The sequence below is a fragment of the Phyllobates terribilis genome, unplaced genomic scaffold, assembly GCF_046119375.1.
Source record: "Phyllobates terribilis strain yellow unplaced genomic scaffold, ASM4611937v1 Scaffold_3__8_contigs__length_932513732, whole genome shotgun sequence".
In the NCBI taxonomy this organism is placed as follows: domain Eukaryota; kingdom Metazoa; phylum Chordata; class Amphibia; order Anura; family Dendrobatidae; genus Phyllobates; species Phyllobates terribilis.
The window spans coordinates 638637251-638655497 of record NW_027362763.1 but is presented as its reverse complement, the minus strand read 5'-3'; the positions used below and the strand labels follow the sequence as shown (position 1 = coordinate 638655497).

The 18247-nt window shown below is 54.4% G+C and overlaps 1 protein-coding gene across 3 annotated transcripts in view; it reads right to left on the bottom strand.

The window, feature by feature from the left end:
* Positions 1 to 317: 317 nt before the first annotated feature.
* The window catches only part of LOC141257245 (kinesin light chain 1-like), a 78170-nt gene continuing 60240 nt past the window's right edge, over positions 318 to 18247 (bottom strand). Inside the window, exons 13-15 of one of the 3 annotated variants that reach the window (XM_073671578.1) lie at positions 1995 to 2119; positions 1126 to 1183; positions 318 to 1002 (exon numbers count right to left, since the gene is read on the bottom strand). In XM_073671578.1, coding sequence (XP_073527679.1) covers positions 931 to 1002; positions 1126 to 1183; positions 1995 to 2119 — 255 coding nt within the window. In that variant the 3' untranslated portion in view covers positions 318 to 930. Of the gene's footprint in view, positions 1003 to 1125; positions 1184 to 1994; positions 2120 to 9026; positions 12001 to 18247 lie in introns of those variants that run through there. The other 2 variants (XM_073671575.1, XM_073671577.1) reach the window with 2 other exon arrangements.

The following is an 18247-nucleotide window of genomic DNA, read 5'->3' as shown; positions in this document are numbered from 1 at the left end:
ATAGGGCACAGTGATGGGGGTAGTGTTATTCTGTGATGATAGGGCACAGTGATGGGGGTAGTGTTATTCTGTGATGATAGGGCACAGTGATGGGGGTAGTGTTATTCTGTGATGATAGGGCACAGTGATGGGGGTAGTGTTATTCTGTGATGATAGGGCACAGTGATGGGGGTAGTGTTATTCTGTGATGATAGGGCACAGTGATGGGGGTAGTGTTATTCTGTGATGATAGGGCACAGTGATGGGGGTAGTGTTATTCTGTGATGATAGGGCACAGTGATGGGGGTAGTGTTATTCTGTGATGATAGGGCACAGTGATGAGGGTAGTGTTATTCTGTGATGATAGGGCACAGTGATGGGGGTAGTGTTATTCTGTGATGATAGGGCACAGTGATGGGGGTAGTGTTATTCTGTGATGATAGGGCACAGTAATGGGGGTAGTGTTATTCCATGATGATAGGGTACAGTAATGGGGGTAGTGTTATTCCATGATGATAGGGCGCAGTAATGGGTGTAGTGTTATTCTGTGATGACAGGACACCGTAATGGGGGTCAGTAGATTTATTCTGTGATGAGAGGGTGATGCGTAGTGTCACCTCACTGTTATAGGGCTCCATTAGGGGGCTGCAGCAGCATAGAGATGTGTTGTATTCTTAGAGAGCATGTCCATTAGGCCAGCTGTCCTGGTTTATTACATTAGGGCAGGATTGAGAATTATTGTGGTGTGGTTATTTGCATGAGATGGAGTGATTCTGGGGTCACTGGGTAAGGAGGCCACTGTCTTTGGGGGGTTTGAATCTCCGCAGTCAGCTAATTCCTATAATCTGATCTGTATTCCTCCACGTCATTGGGGGCTTTTATTTTCGGACTATATTACAGTCTGGGTGAGAGCGATGTGTTCTTTATTCTGGGCATGTAGGGTCCTCAGCATTAGCTGTGCGATGACAGATCTATGTTACTGGCGCTCAATCCTCGGGTTTCAGAGAGAAGATTCTGAGAGACCTGAACACAAAAAGAGGATTTATGAAGTCTCTCACAAAGGAAAGTCCAGAAAACAGATATGACGTGCGCTCTGGAAGCAGACATGATGGGACACTGAGGAGACACCACAGGGATACTACTTACCCGGAAAGTCTCGTCGCTGGATTTATTGAGATAGTTCAGGGAGGCCGCGCGCTTCATACTGCAAGAGAACAGAGAAGAGCTGAGACCGAACGCAACAAAACCAAGCAGTGTTTCTCTCTATTCTGCAGTCTCATGCTATTCCTGTGTGCGCTATATACATGTTACTATTCCTGTGTGTGATATGCACGTTACTATACCTGTGAGCATGCAGTGCACGTAGTACTAAACCTGTGAGCATGCAATGCACGTGGTACTAAACCTGTGAACATGCGATGCACGTGGTACTATACCTGTGAAGATGCGGTGCACGTGGTACTATACCTGTGAGCAAGGGATGCACATGGTACTGGGCATGCAGTATGAGTGGTGGTGGTAAAAAGTTAACAGTACACGTAGTACAGACCACAAGGTACTAATTGTGCGGTTTGATCCCTCAACACGTGGCACTAAGCACGTGACACAGAGTGTGGTGTGCGTGGTACTAAGCCCTCAGTGAGTGGTGAGCCCTCAGTGGGTGGTGGTGAGCCCTCAGTGGGTGGTGGGTGGTGCTGAGCCCACAGTGGGTGGTGCTGAGCCCTCAGTGGGTGGTGCTGAGCCCTCAGTGGGTGGTGCTGAGCCCTCAGTGGGTGGTGTGCGTGGTAATGAGCCCTGAGTGGGTGATTGGAGTGGAACTGAGCCCTCAGTGGGTGGTGTGGGTGGTACTGAGTGCTAAGTGGGTGATGTGCATGGTACTGAGTGTTCAGTGGTTGGTGTGCGTGGTACTGATCACTCAGTGGGTGGTAGATCCCTCAGTAGGTGGTGTGGGTGGTACTGAGCCCCCAGTGGGTGGTGTGGGTGGTACTGGCTTTGTATCACATTGTGGTAATTACTTTGTATTTCTTGGTTCCGGAGGAGTCGCCCCTTGTAGCTTCTTCACCAGCATTTCACTGCTCCTCCGCAAGACATCACGGATCTTACCGAGAGACCCTGAGCGTCTGAGTGTTCCACTTCCGTCCTATAAGAAAAAACATATCTGACACCACGCGCATCGCTGCCGTCCTGTAACATCACGCATCGGACACCACATGTATCACTGCCGTCCCATAACATCACACAACAGACACCACGCGCATCGCTGCCGTCCTGTAACATCACACACCGGACACCACATGTATCACTGCCGTCCTGTAACATCACACACCAGACACCACAAGTATCGCTGCCGTCCTGTAACATCACACACCAGACACCACAAATATCACTGCAGTCATGTAACATCACACATCGGACACCACAAGTATCACTGCCGTCATGTAACATCACACACCGGACACCACGGGTATCACTGCAGTCATGTAACATCACACACCGGACACCACACGTATCACTGCCGTCCTGTAACATCACACACCGGACACCACATGTATCACTGCCGTCCTGTAACATCACACACCGGACACCACAAGTATCGCTGCCGTCCTGTAACATCACACACCGGACACCACATGTATCACTGCCGTCCTGTAACATCACATACCGGACACCACACGTATCACTGCCGTCCTGTAACATCACACACCGGACACCACATGTATCACTGCCGTCCTGTAACATCACACACCGGACACCACAAGTATCGCTGCCGTCCTGTAACATCACATACCGGACACCACATGTATCACTGCCGTCCTGTAACATCACACACCGGACACCACAAGTATCACTGCCGTCCTGTAACATCACATACCGGACACCACACGTATCACTGCCGTCCTGTAACATCACACACCGGACACCACAAGTATCGCTGCCGTCCTGTAACATCACATACCGGACACCACATGTATCACTGCCGTCCTGTAACATCACACACCGGACACCACAGGTATCACTGCAGTCATGTAACATCACACACCAGACACCACATGCATCACTGCCGTCCTGTAACATCACACACCGGACACCACGGGTATCGCTGCCGTCCTGTAACATCACACACCGGACACCACGGGTATCGCTGCCGTCCTGTAACATCACACACCGGACACCACACGTATCACTGCCGTTCTGTAACATCACACACCGGACACCACACGTATCGCTGCCGTCCTGTAACATCACACACCGGACACCACGGGTATCGCTGCCGTCCTGTAACATCACACACCGGACACCACGCGTATCACTGCCGTCCTGTAACATCACACACCGGACACCACGGGTATCGCTGCCGTCCTGTAACATCACACACCGGACACCACGGGTATCGCTGCCGTCCTGTAACATCCCACACCAGTCACCACGCGTATCACTGCCGTCCTGTAACATCCCACACCAGTCACCACACATATCGCTGCCGTCCTGTAACATCACACACCGGACACCACGGGTATCGCTGCCGTCCTGTAACATCCCACACCAGTCACCACGCGTATCACTGCCGTCCTGTAACATCCCACACCAGTCACCACACGTATCGCTGCCGTCCTGTAACATCACACACCGGACACCACGGGTATCGCTGCCGTCCTGTAACATCAGACACCACGCGTATGGCTGCCGTCCTGTAACATCCCACACCAGACACCACACGTATCGCTGCCGTCCTGTAACATCACACACCGGACACCACAGGTATCGCTGCCATCCTGTAACATCACATACCGGACACCACGGGTATCGCTGCCGTCCTGTAACATCAGACACCACGCATATGGCTGCCGTCCTGTAACATCCCACACCAGACACCACACATATCGCTGCCGTCCTGTAACATCACACACCGGACACCACAGGTATCGCTGCCATCCTGTAACATCACACACCAGTCACCACACGTATCGCTGCCGTCCTGTAGCATCACACACCAGTCACCACACGTATCGCTGCCGTCCTGTAACATCACACACCGGACACCACGGGTATCGCTGCCGTCCTGTAACATCAGACACCACGCGTATGGCTGCCGTCCTGTAACATCCCACACCAGACACCACACGTATCGCTGCCGTCCTGTAACATCACACACCAGACACCACACATATCGCTGCCGTCCTGTAGCATCACACACCAGTCACCACACGTATCGCTGCCGTCCTGTAACATCACACACCGGACACCACGGGTATCGCTGCCGTCCTGTAACATCAGACACCACGCGTATGGCTGCCGTCCTGTAACATCCCACACCAGACACCACACGTATCGCTGCCGTCCTGTAACATCACACACCGGACACCACGGGTATCGCTGCCGTCCTGTAACATCAGACACCACGCGTATGGCTGCCGTCCTGTAACATCCCACACCAGACACCACACATATCGCTGCCATCCTGTAACATCACACACCAGTCACCACACGTATCGCTGCCGTCCTGTAACATCACACACCGGACACCACAGGTATCACTGCCGTCCTGTAACATCACACACCGGACACCACAACTATCGCTGCCGTCCTGTAACATCACGCACTGGACACCACGGGTATAGCTGCCGTCCTGTAACATCACACACCGGACACCACAGGTATCGCTGCCGTCCTGTAACATCAGACACCACGCTTATCGCTGCCGTTCTGTAACATCCCACACCAGACACCACGCGTATCACTGCAGTCCTGTAACATCACACACCGGACACCACGGGTATCGCTGCCGTCCTGTAACATCACACACAGGACACCACGGGTATCGCTGCCGTCCTGTAACATCACACACCGGACACCACGGGTATCACTGCCGTCCTGTAACATCACACACCGGACACCACGGGTATCGCTGCCGTCCTGTAACATCACACACAGGACACCACGGGTATCGCTGCCGTCCTGTAGCATCACACACCGGACACCACGGGTATCGCTGCCGTCCTGTAGCATCACACACCGGACACCACGCGTATCACTGCCGTCCTGTAACATCACACACCGGACACCACGGGTATCGCTGCCGTCCTGTAACATCACACACAGGACACCACGGGTATCGCTGCCGTCCTGTAGCATCACACACCGGACACCACGGGTATCGCTGCCGTCCTGTAGCATCACACACCGGACACCACGCGTATCACTGCCGTCCTGTAACATCACACACCGGACACCACGCGTATCACTGCCGTCCTGTAACATCACACACCGGACACCACAATTATCACTGCCGTCCTGTAACATCCCACACCAGACACCACAATTATCACTGCCGTCCTGTAACATTCCACAGCAGTCACCACACGTATCGCTGCGATTATGTAACATCACACACCGGACACCACACGTATCGCTGCCATTATGTAACATGACGCACCGGACACCATGCGTATCACTGCCGTCCTGCAATTCTGCTGCCTCTGAGATGCTTCTTGGGCAGAGAACAGAAGAAGAACAAACACCCAGAACATTTCTAGCATTTATTTGAGTAGCCGGCGCCCGCTGGTGAGGACAGCCATGATAACGTCACATTATCACTCAGTGTCTCTATCAAATCTTACACAATGTCTTCTGTGTCACGATCAATGAGGAATCCTGCAGTTTCCACACTTTCTCTTCTTCGCTGCCATCTCGTTATTATAAGAGGGCTGCGATACAATGTCTGATACCACACAGACTCCGCCTTTGCCCTCTCTGCATAGTGACCTCCGCCCAGATGACAGAGCATGCACACAACACTCTCCCCCAGAATTCAATGCCATTGACACTGCCCACTTTCTTCCCCTCTCTGCTCAGTAATCTCTGCACAGGTCACAGAGTATGCTCAATCCTAAAAAAGAATACATGATGATCATGGTCCTTCCTGGCAGTGACACAGAGCATGCGCACATCACTCTCCCACCGAGGTCGATAGTCACAGCTCGCCTTCTCCTCGCACAGGTCACAACCGCTCTACATTATCCTACAGAAGTGGGCAGGTGGTGGCCATCGCTCACAACTGGCCTATCCTTGCATAGTGACACCCCATGCAAACAATCCCTCATGGAAGTCAATGAGTCATTTTCTGACTTTGCTGCTCAGAGTAAGATGGCCGTCCCGATAATCATGCACATAAATACAGAACAAGTGCAATTTATCATTTCCTCCGCAGATTTAAACAAAGACCATGGCCCATTTCTCTGGCGCTGGGTCATCAGGACCCCCATCATATATAGGTGTCCCATATCCATGGGCAAGGAGGGCCTCAACAATCCCGGCTCACTGCTGCAGGTTATTACGACTCCTGATTTCCACTCTCCTGGGGATAAACACCTCCATTGTTGTACTCCAGTTGTCTGTCCGAGGTTTATTGGACTATTGCCATCTTGAAAACGGGCGACACTTTTTTTTAAGGGGTTCCTAGCGCAGTGTTAAGGTGCTACACCATCGCCTTCATTCTTCAGATCGGTGGGAGTACCAGATGCGAGACCACCACTGATCAAAGGTGAAAACAAAATCCTAGCGTTCCGACTGCAATGTACAGAAGAATAATTGTACCGTTTATAGATGTTTCCGGCCCGTACTGCACCGGAGCTTCACAATCAGAAATCACAAAAAATAACATGACCACTCCATCATCCGGGATTACTGAGGAGGGTCCATATGTTCTGTGTGTACAGGGTCCACGCTACTGACATGTCCGCATCCCCCCATCACATCCCAATGGGGAATGTTAGCAGATCGGGAAATTCTCAACTAATGACAAACCAGTACTGAAGAAGTGTTCCTCACCAAAGAGCAAACCAAGGGCATCTACGAAGGACTCAAGTGGGACATGGAGCAATCACTCCCATCATTGAAAGCATCTTTCCTGTTTAGATTCTACTTTATGACCCCAAAGAACTGTTGGATTCAGCAAGGTTCTCGCCCGCATCAAGTCTCTGACGTCGGCTGCTGAGCCATAGTACTTTATTGACGCAAATGCAATCAAGGAAAACAAATAGCTAATAACTTATATCATCCTCATCTTACTAGAAATATGCTGGAGATGTGGAGATCAAGCAAGGGGTGTGTAGAGGGCAGAGGGCGCAGAAGAGGGGGCAGAGGGCACAAGGAGTCTGAAGCGTACTAGGAGATGACCGCATAATGCTGAGAGAGTGCAGGAGAGGAGCATGGAGAACATGCAAGGGCAGGAGGCCAATCTCGAATATACAGGGCGCATTCAGAACTTATAGGGAGGAGTGGAAAAGGGAAGGGAGCAAGACCAATGTGCTCTGCTAGTGTCCTGGTGAAGTTATTCTGAGACAGCACAACAAAATACATACAGTGTATAACACCGAAACAATGAGTGATGCACAGAGGTGAAGGAGAAAGGACACCGATAACAGCGTGGGATAACGGCAGGCACGGTCTATAGGCTGGGTGCGGGACAACAGCAGGTGCGGCCTACAGCCTGCGCGCAGGATAATGGCAGGCACGGTCTATAGGCTGGGTGCGGGACAACGGCAGGCGCGGCCCATAGCCTGGGTACGGGACAACGGCAGGCGCGGCCCATAGCCTGGGTACGGGACAACGGCAGGTGCGGCCCATAGCCTGGGTACGGGACAACGGCAGGCGCGGCCCATAGCCTGGGTACGGGACAACGGCAGGCGCGGCCCATAGCCTGGGTACGGGACAACGGCAGGCGCGGCCCATAGCCTGGGTACGGGACAACGGCAGGCGCGGCCCATAGCCTGGGTACGGGACAACGGCAGGCGCGGCCCATAGCCTGGGTACGGGACAACGGCAGGCGCGGCCCATAGCCTGGGTACGGGACAACGGCAGGCGCGGCCCATAGCCTGGGTACGGGACAACGGCAGGCGCGGCCCATAGCCTGGGTACGGGACAACGGCAGGCGCGGCCCATAGCCTGGGTACGGGACAACGGCAGGCGCGGCCCATAGCCTGGGTACGGGACAACTGCAGGCGCGGCCCATAGCCTGGGTACGGGACAACTGCAGGCGCGGCCCATAGCCTGGGTACGGGACAACAGCAGGCGCGGCCCATAGCCTGGGTACGGGACAACAGCAGGCGCGGCCCATAGCCTGGGTACGGGACAACAGCAGGCGCGGCCCATAGCCTGGGTACGGGACAACAGCAGGCGCGGCCCATAGCCTGGGTACGGGACAACAGCAGGCGCGGCCCATAGCCTGGGTACGGGACAACAGCAGGCGCGGCCCATAGCCTGGGTACGGGACAACAGCAGGCGCGGCCCATAGCCTGGGTACGGGACAACAGCAGGCGCGGCCCATAGCCTGGGTACGGGACAACAGCAGGCGCGGCCCATAGCCTGGGTACGGGACAACAGCAGGCGCGGCCCATAGCCTGGGTACGGGACAACAGCAGGCGCGGCCCATAGCCTGGGTACGGGACAACAGCAGGCGCGGCCCATAGCCTGGGTACGGGACAACAGCAGGCGCGGCCCATAGCCTGGGTACGGGACAACAGCAGGCGCGGCCCATAGCCTGGGTACGGGACAACAGCAGGCGCGGCCCATAGCCTGGGTACGGGACAACAGCAGGCGCGGCCCATAGCCTGGGTACGGGACAACAGCAGGCGCGGCCCATAGCCTGGGTACGGGACAACAGCAGGCGCGGCCCATAGCCTGGGTACGGGACAACAGCAGGCGCGGCCCATAGCCTGGGTACGGGACAACAGCAGGCGCGGCCCATAGCCTGGGTACGGGACAACAGCAGGCGCGGCCCATAGCCTGGGTACGGGACAACAGCAGGCGCGGCCCATAGCCTGGGTACGGGACAACAGCAGGCGCGGCCCATAGCCTGGGTACGGGACAACAGCAGGCGCGGCCCATAGCCTGGGTACGGGACAACAGCAGGCGCGGCCCATAGCCTGGGTACGGGACAACAGCAGGCGCGGCCCATAGCCTGGGTACGGGACAACAGCAGGCGCGGCCCATAGCCTGGGTACGGGACAACAGCAGGCGCGGCCCATAGCCTGGGTACGGGACAACAGCAGGCGCGGCCCATAGCCTGGGTACGGGACAACAGCAGGCGCGGCCCATAGCCTGGGTACGGGACAACAGCAGGAGCGGCCTATAGCCTGCCGCGGGATAACGACGGGCGCGGCCTAACGTCAGGTGCGGCATATAGCCTAGGTGCGGGATAACGTCAGATGTGGTCTATAGCCTGGGCGCGGGATAACGGCAGGCGTGACCTATAGCCTGGCCGCGGGATAACGTCAGGTGCGGTCTATAGCCTGGGCGCGGGATAACGGCAGGCGTGACCTATAGCCTGGGTGCGGGATAACGGCAGGCGTGACCTATAGCCTGGGTGCGGGATAACGGCAGGCGTGACCTATAGCCTGGGCGCGGGATAACGGCAGGCGTCACCTATAGCCTGGGCGCGGGATAACGGGAGGCGTGGCCTACAGCCTGGGTGCGGGATAACGTCAGGTGCGGTCTATAGCCTGGGCGGCGTGGGATAACGGCGGGCGTGACCTATAGCCTGGGTGCGGGATAACAGCAGGCGTGACCTATAGCCTGGGTGCGGGATAACTGCAGGAGTGACCTATAGCCTGGGCGTGGGATAACGGCAGGAGTGGCCTATAGACTGGGTGCGGGATAACGTCAGGTGCGGTCTATAGCCTGGGCGCGGGATAACGTCAGGTGCGGTCTATAGCCTGGGCGCGGGATAACGGCGGGCGTGACCTATAGCCTGGGTGCGGGATAACGGCAGGGGTGACCTATAGCCTGGGCGCGGGATAACGGCAGGCGTGACCTATAGCCTGGGCGCGGGATAACAGCAGGCGTGACCTATAGCCTGGGTGCGGGATAACTGCAGGCGTGGCCTATATCCTGGGCGTGGGATAATGGAGGGCGCGGGATAACGTCAGGTGCGGTCTATAGCCTGGGCGTGGGATAACGGCGGGCGTGACCTATAGCCTGGGTGCGGGATAACAGCAGGCGTGACCTATAGCCTGGGTGCGGGATAACTGCAGGAGTGGCCTATAGCCTGGGCGTGGGATAACGGCAGGAGTGACCTATAGCCTGGGTGCGGGATAACAGCAGGCGTGACCTATAGCCTGGGTGCGGGATAACTGCAGGAGTGGCCTATAGCCTGGGCGTGGGATAAAAGCAGGCGTGACCTATAGCCTGGGCGCGGGATAACGGCAGGCGTGACCTATAGCCTGGGTGCGGGATAACTGCAGGAGTGGCCTATAGCCTGGGCGCGGGATAACGGCGGGCGTTACCTATAGCCTGGGTGCAGGATAAAGGCGGGCATGACCTATAGCCTGGGTGCGGGATAATGGAGGGTGTGGCCTATAGCCTGGGTGCAGGATAACGTCCTGTGCGGCATATAGCCTGGGCGTGGGATAACTGCAGGCGTGGCCTATAGCCTGGGCGCGGGATAACGGCAGGCGTGGCCTATAGCTTGGGTGTGGAATAACTGCAGGCGTGGCCTATAGCCTGGGTGCGGGATGACTGCAGGAGTGACCTATAGCCTGGGCGCGCGATAACTGCAGGCGTGGCCTATAGCCTGGGCGCGGGATAACTGCAGGCGTGGTCTATAGCCTGGGTGCGGGATAACTGCAGGCGTGGCCTATAGCCTGGGCGTGGGATAACTGCAGGCGTGATCTATAGCCTGGGTGCGGGATAACTGCAGGCGTGATCTATAGCCTGGGTGCGGGATAACTGCAGGCGTGGCCTATAGAATGGGTGCGGAATAATGGAGGGCCGAAAAGCTCGGTGACCCTCTTCATGGATGAACAGTTGGCCACTCCTGTTGGCTGATGACAGCCATCAGAGATAGATCCTGACAATGAGCAAGGGCACGTCTCTGATGGTCATGGATTGCGGTCTAATATTTCTCATGTTTTGGGCAAGACCGGGGAACGATTCACATCAGTCCTTGTCTGGGCATCGATTTGATGACCAGTGAGACGTCAGTGACATTAGGTGTCAGCCAGAGCATAGTCCATAACCAGCTGGAGGAACATTTCCCGTGTGACTGGTGATTTTAGTTCACTTCATCTAATACCTGCACATTACAGCTAGGTCACACAAAGCACTTTTCATTTTTTTTTTTCTCGCAGTCAGGAAACACAGGACTTGTACCGCGAAACTGAAGAGTGTGTAGAAGGGCTCGCGGCTGGTTCACACAGTGCAGTCTCTGGCGCGGTCCTACTCTACAGGGGGAACTTCTGACATCAGGTGATCACTTACAGAATCATGGCTCACAAGTAACTCATCCACATCATCATCTCCGTAGGTCACATGCATGAGCGCTTGTGACCAGTAGACCTAGAACTTTCCATTTATCGTCTACCTAATAATGACCCCTCTGACTACCGGACTCTGGAAGGTTCAGCAGCCAGAAAAGGAAGAGTGAAAACATGGAGGAGCTGCTCAACCCAGACTACCATCATAGAGGACATCACAAATCACGATGGACACTAAGAAAACACTGACCAGCAGTGTGTGATACAGGGAACAGACCCAGTGACCACACACTGAAAAAACTGAGTGGAGTCCCCTGGCTACACATATTAGAGGAAGGTTTTGCTGGAATTCAGGCTTAAGTGTGTGGAGGACAGCTGAACAGCACATTAGAGAGTAACACACGGAGCCCCAGCTACACCCAGGGGCGGCACGGCCTGGTGTGGGCTCTGAGGCTACACTTATTTATCCATTGGCCCATAAACCCAAGATGCCCAATGAAAAAGCACCAGAGACAGCCGGACAGTGTAGAGCAGATTGACCACTGCGGTTAGGGAAGGTTTGTCCATGTGGGTTACAGCCGGATAACAAGGACCATGGCGATGGTTTAAGCTTCGCGGTCACGATCTTAGTGATGTTTCTCAGGGGGGATTGTATCTCGCGGTGATGAGGGAGGTGCAGACAGAGCCTGGTTCTGTCCTCAGCATATGACTGCGGCCCGTCTGCTGGGGATGGGTGGATGGAAGGGTAGATGTGTCCCAGTAATTAAGCCTAAAAAGTACAGAAAACAGAAGATCTTACAGTAACTGAGGTGGACAACCCGCCCCCCCTTACCCTGGCAAAAGGACAGAGGGAAGGACGAAGCAGTATTTGGGGTAATCATAAATATATGGGTGACTAACTGGAAATCTATACTGGACCTGATGGTCACCGCGGATTCCTTACCCAACACACAGATCAGCAATCTGTAGAGTCCGCATTGGATATCATTACTGGCTCGAGGGAGAAATCTATACATCTCTTGTTTTAATGAGCAGATAACCAAAGAAGGGTAGAAGCTGAAAGACCCCAAATACATGAAGCGACTGAAGCACAATCCACCATCATGCCAGGAGTGAGAGGAGCATTCGAGAGGGCGATACACGTCCTGGCTATATAGATCCATATGCATATGCTAGACACTGGCAGATAATGGTCAGGTGGAAACATGGAAGCAGAAATGTGTAACCGGGATTGCAAACAAGAGGAAGAGGATAAGAGCACACAAAACAAATTAGAGGGGCTCCACAACATACATCAGAGAGAGGGGGACAGGCTCGACGAGCCGCGTCACAGGAATCGGGGTGGACAGGCTCGACGAGCCGCGTCACAGGAATCGGGGTGGACAGGCTCGACGAGCCGCGTCACAGGAATCGGGGTGGACAGGCTCGAAGAGCCGCGTCACAGGAATCGGGGGGGACAGGCTCGACGAGCCGCGTCACAGGAATCGGGGGGGACAGGCTCGACGAGCCGCGTCACAGGAATCGGGGGGGACAGGCTCGACGAGCCGCGTCACAGGAATCGGGGCGGACAGGCTCGACGAGCCGCGTCACAGGAATCGGGGCGGACAGGCTCGACGAGCCGCGTCACAGGAATCGGGGCGGACAGGCTCGACGAGCCGCGTCACAGGAATCGGGGCGGACAGGCTCGACGAGCCGCGTCACAGGAATCGGGGCGGACAGGCTCGACGAGCCGCGTCACAGGAATCGGGGCGGACAGGCTCGACGAGCCGCGTCACAGGAATCGGGGCGGACAGGCTCGACGAGCCGCGTCACAGGAATCGGGGCGGACAGGCTCGACGAGCCGCGTCACAGGAATGGGGGCGGACAGGCTCGACGAGACGCGTCACAGGAATGGGGGCGGACAGGCTCGACGAGACGCGTCACAGGAATGGGGGCGGACAGGCTCGACGTGACGCGTCACAGGAATGGGGGCGGACAGGCTCGACGTGACGCGTCACAGGAATGGGGGCGGACAGGCTCGACGAGACGCGTCACAGAAATGGGGGCGGACAGGCTCGACGAGACGCGTCACAGAAATGGGGGCGGACAGGCTCGACGAGACGAGTCACAGAAATGGGGGCGGACAGGCTCGACGAGACGAGTCACAGAAATGGGGGCGGACAGGCTCGACGAGACGCGTCACAGAAATGGGGGCGGACAGGCTCGACGAGACGAGTCACAGAAATGGGGGCGGACAGGCTCGAACAGACGCGTCACAGGAATCAGGGCAGACAAGCTCGACGAGACGAGTCACAGAAATGGGGGCGGACAAGCTCGACGAGACGCATCACAGAAATGGGGGCGGACAGGCTCGACGAGACGCGTCACAGAAATGGGGGCGGACAGGCTCGACGAGACGTGTCACAGAAATGGGGGCGGACAGGCTCGACGAGACGCGTCACAGAAATGGGGGCGGACAGGCTCGACGAGACGTGTCACAGAAATGGGGGCGGACAGGCTCGACGAGACGCGTCACAGAAATGGGGGCGGACAGGCTCGACGAGACGAGTCACAGAAATGGGGGCGGACAGGCTCGACGAGACGCGTCACAGAAATGGGGGCGGACAGGCTCGACGAGACGCGTCACAGAAATGGGGGGTCGACAGGCTCGAAAAGACACGTCACAGGAATCGGGGTGGACAGGCTCGACGAGACGCGTCACAGAAATGGGGGCGGACAGGCTCGACGAGACGCGTCACAGGAATCGGGGTGGACAGGCTCGAACAGATTCGTCACAGGAATCGGGGGTCGACAGGCTCGAAAAGACACGTCACAGGAATCGGGGTGGACAGGCTCGACGAGACGCGTCACAGGAATCGGGGTGGACAGGCTCGACGAGACGCGTCACAGGAATCGGGGTGGACAGGCTCGACGAGACGCGTCACAGGAATCGGGGTGGACAGGCTCGACGAGACGCGTCACAGGAATCGGGGTGGACAGGCTCGACGAGACGCGTCACAGAAATGGGGGAAAACAGGCTCGACGAGACGCGTCACAGAAATCAGGGCGGACAAGCTCGACGAGACGAGTCACAGAAATGGGGGCGGACAAGCTCGACGAGACGCGTCACAGAAATGGGGGCGGACAGGATCGACGAGACGCGTCACAGAAATGGGGGCGGACAGGATCGACGAGACGCGTCACAGAAATGGGGGCGGACAGGATCGACGAGACGCGTCACAGAAATGGGGGCGGACAGGATCGACGAGACGCATCACAGAAATGGGGGCGGACAGGCTCGACGAGATGCATCACAGGAATCAGGGCGGACAAGCTCGACGAGACGCATCACAGGATTCGGGGCGGACAGGCTCGACGAGACACGTCACAGAAATGGGGGCGGATAGGCTCGAAAAGACGCGTCACAGGAATCAGGGCGGACAAGCTCGACGAGACGCGTCACAGAAATGGGGGCGGACAGGTTCGAAGAGACACGTCACAGAAATGGGGGCGGACAGGCTCGACGAGACGAGTCACAGAAATGGGGGCGGACAGGCTCGACAAGACGAGTCACAGGAATCGGGGTGGACAGGCTCGACGAGACGCGTCACAGGAATCTGGGTGGACAGGCTCGACGAGACGCGTCACAGGAATCTGGGTGGACAGGCTCGACTAGCCACGTCACAGGAATCGGGGTGGACAGGCTCGACGAGACGCATCACAGGAAGCAAGGTGGACAGGCTCGACGAGACGTGTCACAGGAAGCAAGGTGGACAGGCTCGACGACACGTGTCACAGGAAGCGGGGTGGACAGGCTCGACGAGACGCATCACAGGAAGCAAGGTGGACAGGTTCGACGACATGTGTCACAGGAAGCGGGGTGGAAAGGCTCGACGACACGTGTCACAGGAAGCGGGGTGGATAGGCTCGACGACACATGTCACAAGAATTGGGGGAGGGACAGGCTCGGCAAGACATGTCGGGAGAGGGACTGGCTCAACGAGCCGTGTCAGAGAAATAAGGAGGGGAGGGTGCGACAAGCTCAACGAGCAACGTCAGAGGAATGGGGGGACAAGCTTAAAGAGGCATTATGAAGAGGACAGGATCAATTAGATGAGTCAGAGGGAAGCAGGGGGTGAGGGAGTGGTTAGTCAAAAAGACAGAGGGGAGTGGTCAACAAAACTGACATCAGAGACAAACGAGGGGGGGTTGAAGAGACACGTCACAGGGAAATGGGGGGGGTTATGGAGGAGCTGTCAACGAGATACATCAGAGGGAAGGGGGGCTTTGACTACACACGTCAGACAGAAGGCGCAGAAGTAGTCAACAAGAAATCAGAGAGGTGAAAAAGTAAGAAAAGGTGAGAAAAGTGAAGGGGAGGAAACATGCGGCAGCTTAGAGCAAATGTTCAAAAGTAAGGGTAATGTCCGAAGGCAGGAGAGGTTACAAGGCAGAGGCTTCATACTGCAGGATTAAGCTGAACAGGAGGGGGGTAAGAAGAGACGTTAGGGGGTCTCCAAAACTACACATTACTATGTATACACATCACCATCATCATTAAGACATTCACCCAATGGACACTCAACCACAGACCACTGAGAGACCAAAACTACATATCCTCATCTTAAAAAGGGGTATTTCCATCTCGTACATTTATGGCATAGCCACAGAAAATGCCATAGTAGTTATGTAGAGGAGGGTCCCGCCAATGAAGATGAATCCATATTGAGAACAGGGCCCCATCATGCTCTGCCGTCAGTGGAGAAGTGAATAGGAATTCTGTCCAACTCTCCAACAGAAGAATATCAGGGTCCCATCCAGAGACAGTTGCATCTCGTTCAGCATCGCTTATAAGTCGATATGGATAAAATCATTACAGAGCATCAGCTGGAGAATCTCCACCCACCAGAAAACATTCCCTATAATTCATGCCTTTCTCTGGTGTCCCCAGCTCTACACAACCCATGTCCAGTCACCATGACCTACAGTCATGGCCAAACATGTTGGCACCCTTGAAGTTGTTCCAGAAAATGAAGTATTTCCCCCAGAAAATTATTGCAATTCCACATGTTTTGTTATACACAGGTTTATTTCATTTGTGTTTATTGGAACAACACAAAAAAAAAATGAAAAAAAATGAAAATTGGACATAATTGCACACGAAACCCCAAAAATGGGCTGGACAAAATTGTTGGCACCTTTCCAAAATTGTTGGTAAACAACTATGTGTCAAGCTCGTGATGCTCGTTCAAACTCACCTGAGGTGAAGGCAATATGAAAATCACACCTGAAACCAGATAAAAAAGGGGGAGAATTTGACTCAGTCTTTGCATTGTGTGACTGTGCATTCCACACTCAGAATTGAGAACAGAAAGAAGCGAAGAGGACTGTCTGAGGACTTGGGAACCACAATTGTTGAATAATATCAGCAATCTCAAAGTTACAAGTCTATCTCCAGAGATCTTGAAGTTTCTTTGTCCACAGTGCGTAACATAATCAAGAAGTTTACAGCCCATGGCACTGTAGCTAATCTCCCTGGAGATTAATGAAAGGTTGCAATGCAGGATAGTCCGGTTGGTGGATCCGAATAAAGTTCCAAAGAAATTCAAGCTGTCTCGCAGATTCAGAGTGCATCAGTATCAGCGTGAACTGTCTGTTGCCATTTGAATGAAATGAAACGCTATGGCAAGAGACTCAGGAGGACCCCATTGCTGACACAGAGACATAAAAAAGCTAGACTGCAATTTGCCAAAATGTATTTGTGTAAGCCAAAACCCTTCTGGGAAAGAGTCTTGTGGGCAGATGAAACCAAGATAGAGCTTTTTGGTAAAGCACATCATTCTACTATTTACCGAAAATGTAATGAGGCATACAAAGGAAAGAACACAGTACCTACAGTCAGATATGGTGGAGGATCACAGATGTTTTGGGGTTGTTTTTCTGCCTCTGGCACGGTGTGCCAGGCATCATGAAGTCTGAAGATTACCAAAGGATTTTCAGTGGCAATGTAGTGCCCAGTATCAGAAAGCTGGGTTTTCATCCTAGGTCAAAGTCTTCCAACAGGACAATGACCCCAAACATTCTTAAAGAAGCCCCCAGGAATGGATGGAAAAAAGCACTGGAGAGTTCTGAAGTGGCAGCAATGAGTCCAGATCTAAATCCCATTTAACACCTGTGGAGAGATCTTAAAACAGCTGTTGTGAAAAGGCGCCTTCAAATATGAGAGACCTGGAGCAGCTTGTAAAAGAGTAGTCCGAAATTCCAGTTGAGAGGTGGAAGAAGCTTGTTGATGGTTATAGGAAGCGACTGACGGCAGTCATTTATTCCAAAGGGCGTGCAACCAAATATTACGTTGAGGGTGCCAACAATTTTGTCTGTCCCATTTTTGGGATTACGTCCAATTTGCTTTTTTTGCTCTGTTTTTATCTGTTGTTCCAACACACACAAAGGAAATAAACCTGTGTATAACAAAACATGTGGAATTGTAATAATGTTCTGGGAGAAAAACTTCATTTTTGGAACAATTTCAAAAGGTGCCAACACTTTCGCCTTACCCTCCAAAAGCAGCCGCCATCCCACGACGCCTTCAACCTCCACAAGCAACCACCATCCTACGAAGCTTTCACCTTCCACAAGCAGCCGCCATCCTACGACGCCTTCAACTTCCACAAGCAACGGCCACCCTATGACGTCTTCACCCTCCACAAGCAGCCGCCATCCTATGATGCCTTCACCCTCCACAAGCAGCCGCCATCCTACGATGCCTTCAACCTCCACAAGCAACTGCCAACCTATGATGCCTTCACCCTCCACAAGCAGCCACCATCCTAAGACGCCTTCACCCTCCACAAACAACCGCCATCCTACAATGCCTTCAACCTCCACAAGAAATCGCCATTTTTATACCTTCACACTCCACGACCTACAGTGGATATAAAAAGTCTACACGTCCCTGGTAAAACTCCAGGTTTTTGTTATGTAGAAGAATCATTTCAGACCTTTTTTTCCCACCTTTAATGTCACCTATAATCTGTACA